At 36.1% G+C, this 7,406-nt stretch overlaps 1 protein-coding gene across 1 annotated transcript; it reads right to left on the reverse strand.

The window, feature by feature from the left end:
• Positions 1 to 6,640: 6,640 nt before the first annotated feature.
• Positions 6,641 to 7,153, reverse strand: LOC149163391 (uncharacterized). Its single transcript, XM_089429108.1, has one exon. It carries the CDS (start codon positions 7,151 to 7,153, stop codon positions 6,641 to 6,643), a length of 513 nt encoding a protein of 170 aa, XP_089285234.1.
• Positions 7,154 to 7,406: the final 253 nt, after the last annotated feature.

Raw genomic sequence — 7,406 nt, forward strand, 5'->3', positions numbered from 1 at the left:
TGATCCCACTAACTGATGAAATTTTGGACAAGCTCAAGGGGTCTAAGTACTTCAACAATATTGAGCTGAAGTTTGGCTATCACCAAGTTCTAATAGAACCCACAGATGTATTGAAGACCACCTTCAAATCCAAGGTGGTCCTCTTTGAGTGGTTGGTCATGCCCTTCGAGTTGACAAATGCCCCTGCAACATTTTTACCAACTTGTTTGTGCTTGTATATTTGGATGAAATCCTCCTATTTATTAAGAGTTGGGCAAAACACTTACAACATATTTGGCAGGTCCTTCAAACCTTGTGGAAACACAAACTATATGCCAACTTGGAGAAATGATCCGTTGGCATGAACCAGGTTTAATATCTAGGCTACATAATTGATGAGCAAGGTGTGCATGTGGATTTGGCTATGATCCATGTCATTCGGGATTGGCCAGCCTGAATAACTCTCATAAAGCTTCGTGGATTTCTGGGCCTTTTCAATTTCTATCGAATGTTCATCTTGGGATTCTTTAATATCACTTGGAATTTGAGTCAAGTTACCAAGGGTGGAGTGAAAGCAATTTTTTTTTGGTCTAAGGCACAACAAAAGTTGTTTGTTGAAATGAAGAATCACCTTTTCTCTATTCTAGTACTCACATTACTAGACCTGCAACAATCCTTTGAAATTGAGACAGATCCCTCCCATATTCTATTGGTGTAGTTCTCCCCTAGCAATGGCATTTGGTGGCCTATCATAGTGAGACACTATCTGGTACTATTTGGGAATGCCCCACCTACGATAAGGAGATGTACTCCATCATGGAGGCTTGCTAGTAGTGAAAACATTACATTCTTGGGAAGGAGACAATTATTCACACAAATCACCAACCTCTCCATTTTATGTAGACACAAGGGAAGTTTTAGAATGAATGGCATCATAAATGGTCCACATATCTACAAAAATTATATTTTAACATTAAATACAATAAGGGAATCACCATTAAGATTGCAAATTGCCTCAGTCGACCCCGAGTTGTGGTACTGACCACTATTCTCAACTCTTATGGGCACGAGACTTCTGGATGGCTGTAGCTATACATAAATGATCTAAGATTTTCCACCACATACCAAATGTTGATGGATGGAAATAAAGTACCAGACTGTTGGGTTGTGTTATATTCTTTCCATGACTAACCTCCTTAGTTAATCGAGGGGTTAGAGGGGGCCCGAAGCCCCCCCTTCATTGCATTGATTGCGTAGTGGGGGGGTGATAGGGGGTTTGAGGGGGGTGTGTAGCCCCCCTATATGGGGTCCAGGGTAGCGCCCCATAGAAAATTTTTTGGGACCCTATATTAGGTGGGCAGACCTACCTTTGGTTTTGTGCATCGTTTTTGCACATGGTTTTGGACGCAATGCTTTTCGGTCCATGGTATTGGATGCTTCAGCATGTATATATATGTATTGTAAAATTGAAAGGAACATAATGAAAAATCAAGCTGGTAGTCCTGGTTTTGGGATCCAAGGGAAAATCTCTGTGTATATGTGTTTTATGTGTTATGCTCTTGCATTGTTTATTTTTTGTGTTTTAGAATTCGTATGTAGGTAATTTCTATACGGGATTAAAACCTACATTTGGTATCAGAGTTGTTTTGGCTTCAAGGGGATGCCTTTTTTGCTGAGGGTTTTTGCTTGGGCTTGTGGTAGACCCTGTTTAGTGGGAGATCTATGGGATCAATTCTAGTGGTGAAAGAAGATGGTGAGCAGTGGAAAGAAAGAGATCAAGAAATTTTTGTCAAATTTTTGAGTTGTGGAAGATCAAGATGGAGGATCTGTTGATGGATAAAGATTAGTGGATCGCGGTAGATCCAGGTACTAAACCAACGGGAGTGTCTGATGAAGAATGGAAGAAGTTGGATCGGAAGGTAAAGAGCACAATACAATTGTGTGTCTCAAATTATTGTTGAATGTATCAGGGGAAGCTACGACAAAGGATTTGTGGGACAATTTAGGGACTTTGTACCAATCTAAGTCTCTGGTGAATAAACTATTCCTACTGGAAAAGTTGTATAACCTGAGGATGAAAGATGGAGACTCGATGACAGAGCATCTAAATGCATTTAATATTATGGTAAGTCAGTTATTATTTGTTGATATTAAAATTTCAGATGAAGATAAGTGCATTAGTTTGTTGTGTTCTCTACCAGATTTGTGGGATAGTATGGTTATTGCAATAGGTAGCAATGCAACTGCCTTGTAGTTTGATGAAATAGTCTCATCCTTGCTGACGGAGGAGATGAGACGGAAAACTATGGAGAGCTAGAATGGTGATGCCTTGTATGTACGAGGACATTCCCAGAATAGGAACAAAAATAAGTCATCGAGTGGGAGATATTAATCTATAGGGAGATCTAAATCTTCAGGAAAACCTATAAAAGTGGTGTGTTGGAAATGTGGAAAGGAAGGGCACTACAAAAGGGACTGTAAATCTAAAGCTCTTGACAAAGGAAAGGGGTCTGATGATGCTCCTTCTGCAGAGGCAAAAACCACCTCAGATGAAGGTGGGGATGTGTACTTAGCTTCTTCAAGTACACATGTAGATCATGAGGCATGGTTGATTGAATCAGGTGCATCCTTTCACTTCACACCTCATAGAGAGTCGTTCTACGAGTATGAAAAATATGATGGTGGTGATGTCTTCTTTGGGAATGACAGGAAGGCTAGAATTGTTGGTCGTAGAAAAGAAAAGTTGAATTTTCAAGGTGGAAGGGTTAGAAAACTTTTGGGTGTTCTGCATATTCCTGCATTGGCCAGAAATATGATTTCTGTAAGAAAACTGGATGATGCAGGTGTTAAAATAGTGTTCAACAAGGATACGTGCAAGATGGTTCGTCGAGCACTAGTATTGATGCTGGGAGTTCGGATCGGAACTTTGTACAAGCTGCAAGGCAGCACTATTGTTGATGGGTGTGTTAGCACAAGGAGTTACTCCTAGACTGCAAAAGGAGTAAGCCTTACACATCATGATTTCATTTCAAAATTTAAAAGGGTTTTTTGAGTGCTGGGATGGCTTCTGAAGGAGTTTTGAAATGATTGTGTTCCTCTTTAACTTTCATGCATTTGGAAAGCTGTGGCAAGCATAAATTTCGTGGTTGAGTGAGTAATAAAGGGGAGCAAAGGAAAGAGAATAGGAAGCTGATAAATATCCTAAGAAACTAAGTATCTTATGACAGTCACTTCAACTACATAAACAACCTTGTAACAAACTTTGTTTCTTGGCAAGAAAAATAATAGTTAGAATGTAAGAAAAGGTATAAAGTATTTCACAAATCCTTTGTGAAACCATCACTAACAATTTCTACTTGAACTGATATTATGATTTACAAAAAAGTGGATAGTAGATAAGTCATCATTAGATCCTCTTAATGATTTCTCACTCATACTATACTAGTTGTTGTAATTTATCATTTAAAAGATTAAAACAGGCTTGACAAGGGAGACAACAACTAGAAAGTAAAACATGCATAAAATATCTCACAAATCCTTTGTGAAGCCTTCACCAACAAGATCTACTTGAACATATATTATAATTTACAAAAAACTTGATAGTAGATGAGTCATCATCAGATCCTCTTAATGATTCTCACTCAAACTATACTAGCTACTGCAAATTTATAATTCAGAAAATTGGAACAAGGAAATAGACAAACCACACATTAGATATAACTTGAATCACAAAATCCTCCAACATGAAATGCAGAAAAATCTATTTTATTAAGTTGAGTCTTCAGGTGAACCAAAATCCAACCCTGAAATGATATTTACAAAAGATATATATAGGGAGAGAGGCACCAACTCCAACTCTCCTAAATTGGTGGTTCCACTATTTCATTGTTACATGGGTGTCTTTCAGATATTAAAAACATCTCCTATTGAATTACAACAGAAAGTATAGGTGTAGATGAGAAGAAGAGGAAGAATGACACTTTGCTACTGGAAAAACTGACAGATTGCCCCTTCTGCTATTGAATTTTCTCTTTGGGCAGAGAAAATTCATAATCCATTTGAAAAGGTGATGTATTGATAGACTTTTTGATTGTCACCCTATCAACCCATAAAGAAAATTTTAGTTTTGAGTCCCAATCTTTCTTGTTTTGCTCCAGCAACTTGGTGATGATTCTTACCAAACTTTTATTAGATTATTCAACTCAACCATTCCCTTATGAATAGTAAGTTGTAGAATGAGTAAGCTGAATACCATAATCTTCACAGAAATTTACCAATGGTGTGGCTTTAAAAGAAGTTGCATTATCTTCTACTAGGCTTGATGGATATCCAAATCTAGTTATGATTTCTTCCAGAAAGTTAATGATAACTTTATGAGTGGCATTCCTGGTAGGTATTGCTTCGATCCATTTGGTGAAGTAATCAGTAGCAACAAGAATCCAACAATGTTTCCCACTTGAAGGTGGATGAATTTCACCAATGAAATCTAATCCCCACTACTGGAAAGGTGCAAAAACAATTATGGGCTTGAGAGGTAAATACTTCAAATGTTTTTTACCAGTGAACCTTTGACATTTTTCACATGCTCTCACCTCAGCACATACATTAGAAAATAACCTAGGCCAAAAATAGCCAGCTCTCAATATTTTGTATGCAGTAGCTCTCCAATAATGATGACCTCCACAAACACTACTATGCATTTCAAATATGACCTTTTTAGATTCCTTTGGATCAATGCATCTCAATAAAACTCCTGTAGGATATTTCCAATACAAACAGTTATCCTTGATACAATACTTAATTGTTTTCAACTTCAAAGATCTCACTCTGCTTTTATCATAATCAGGAGGAGGTTTAAAATATTTCAGAATATAAATAACATCTTTGTACCAGATACACTCAACAAGCTTTGAATCTACTTTCATATTGTCAATAGATTCTGAAATTTTCCCTTCTAGATTATCATCCATGAAATTCAAACGCAACACTTTACAATTTTCTTCAACAAGTAGTTTGGCTAATCCTTGGCCTTTGATAAGTTTAGTAGGATTTATCTATAAATCAAATTCAAGAACTTTAGTCACCCATTTACTTCTCTTTCCATCAATATCAGGCTGAACCAGTATTTCTCTAATAGCAGATGAAGGGACATAGGCTCTCACTTGAGCATGCAAAATATAAACTCTAAAAGCTTTCAAAGCTTTAACTAATGCATAAGCATGCTTTTCCAACATTTCATACTTTAATTCTCCATATCTAAGAGCTCTCTAAAAAATGTTGTGGGCGCTTCTTTATTTTCTGAATCTTTTTGTAACAAAACAACAACAATGGTGTCTTGAGAAGAAAATGAGAATATTAAGAAAGGTTTTGAATATTCAGGACTTACCAATTGAGGTGCTTCAATGGTAGCCTTTTTAATCAGCTCAAATGAATTTATAGATTCAACTGTCCACTTGACTTGTTTGTCCTTCCTTAGCATACAAGTAATACGTTTCATCACTTCAACAAAATTTGGGATGAATCTTCTAAGAAAATTGATCCTACCAAGGAAAGATTGAATCTCTTTCTTGGATCTTGGAAGTGTTAAATATTGAATTGCAATCACTCTTTTTGGATCAATTCTTACTCCATTTTTAGAAACTATGTGACCCAGCATCTTACCTTCTTTGAGATCAAAATAAGACTTCTTCAGATTCAAGGATATAACATAATTTCTGTATTGAACAAATACTTGTCCTAAGTGCTAAAGGTGTTCTTGATCTGAAGCTAAAAAAACAGTCATGTCATCCAAATAGATGACCAAGAACTTGTCCTTTTCTCCAATGAATGCAAAGTCCATAGCACATTAGAAAGTAGCTCCAACATTCATGAGCCCAAACAACATCTTTGCATACATGAATGTTCCCCAAGTAGTAGTGAATGTTGTCTTCTCTCGATCTTCTAGCCAAACAGATATTTGATTATACCCATAAAAACCATCTAACATGGAAATCCTGTCTAACCCACTTACCTTTCGAAGAATATGCTCCATCTTCGGCAATGGATATTTATCTTTCTTGGAGCTTTCGTTAAGATTTCTTAAATCCACACACAATCTGATTTCACCACTTTTCTTTCTTACTGGCACTAGATTGGCAACCCAATATGAGTATATTAATGTAATAATGATTTTAGCATCCAACAGTTTCTTCACTTCCTTTTCCATCATTGGTAGCAATAGTGGGTTGATTTGCCTTAACTTTTACCGAAAAGGTTTAGTACCATCTTTCAATGGTATTCTATGCTCAATGATAGATGTATCATATGTCTTAATATCTTCATATTTCCAGGAAAAAACATCAACAAATTCACAAAACAGCTTGTGATATTCCATATTTCTTTCATCTAGTAAATCTTTTGACAACTTCACATACCTTGGTTCTTGTGTTGTACCCAAGTTGTAATCTTCTAATTCATCATCTGCTTCAGCTAACTGTGGCTTGACTGCAACATCATTCTGATCAAAAAGTTTCTCAAGTGGAATTAACCCCTTGGGAATATGATTGGTAGGAAGTTGTATGATAGGCTGATCAACAATTTGTTTTTTTAGATTTCTGGAATCTTGATGATCAACATCAACTTGTGTTAGGTCTTCTTCTTTATCAATATTTAGAACAACAAACTATTTAGCAGCTTCAATGAATTTTCTGATCTCCTGGTCATCTTCAAAAACTTTCCAATGCTTAACATTATCAGGAATTCTATGTCTAAACCTAATTTCCACTTCATATTTCAACTTTATAGGCATTGGAATTTTGAATGAGCTGGCTGAAATAGAGAATGAATTGGCTAGAATATTACTTTCTCTTGGAACAAAAGAAATGTTAAAGGCCATGAACGAGTCTTCTACAATGTCCCATATTGCATTACGGTAATCTCTGAGTCTAGGATGATTAGTTTGATCAATATTTCTGATTTGCTGAATAATAAGTTTAGCATCTCCAAAAATATAAATTTCCGATGTATTCATATCTTTTGCCTTTTTTAAACCAATTAATAGAGCTTCATATTCAGCCACATTATTAGTTGTCTCAAATTCAAGTTTGAAAGAAAAAGTGGAACTTTCCTTCAAAGGAGAAATAAGAACAATCCCTGCACCAACACCTTCTTTGGAACATGAGCCATCAAAAAACATTTGCCATACCTTCGATCCTTCATGACTGATTTGATTTTCAACAAGCTTTAAAATCTAAATTTTTTCTGTAGGCAAGGCGAAGTCATCCATATATAGAATACTTGAACCTACTCCAATTGTTATAGCATATATCGGATGATAAGTAGGGTCTTTGCTATTACTAATGATATATTCCAACTAAGCTTCTCTATAAAGTCTTCTTTGTTCTCCTCCAGAAATAGGAACAGTAGCATAAGTTAAATCCATTTGCAAG

Source organism: Pinus tabuliformis, chromosome 5_1 (assembly GCF_031772625.1).
Source record: "Pinus tabuliformis cultivar Carrire ecotype Pingquan chromosome 5_1, CPIR1, whole genome shotgun sequence".
Taxonomy (NCBI): Eukaryota; Viridiplantae; Streptophyta; class Pinopsida; order Pinales; family Pinaceae; genus Pinus; species Pinus tabuliformis.

What these genes read in the sequence shown, in the direction of transcription:
- LOC149163391 (XM_089429108.1), bottom strand. Translation starts at nt 7,153, where the DNA reads ATGTTTTTTGATGGCTCATGTTCCAAAGAAGGTGTTGGTGCAGGGATT.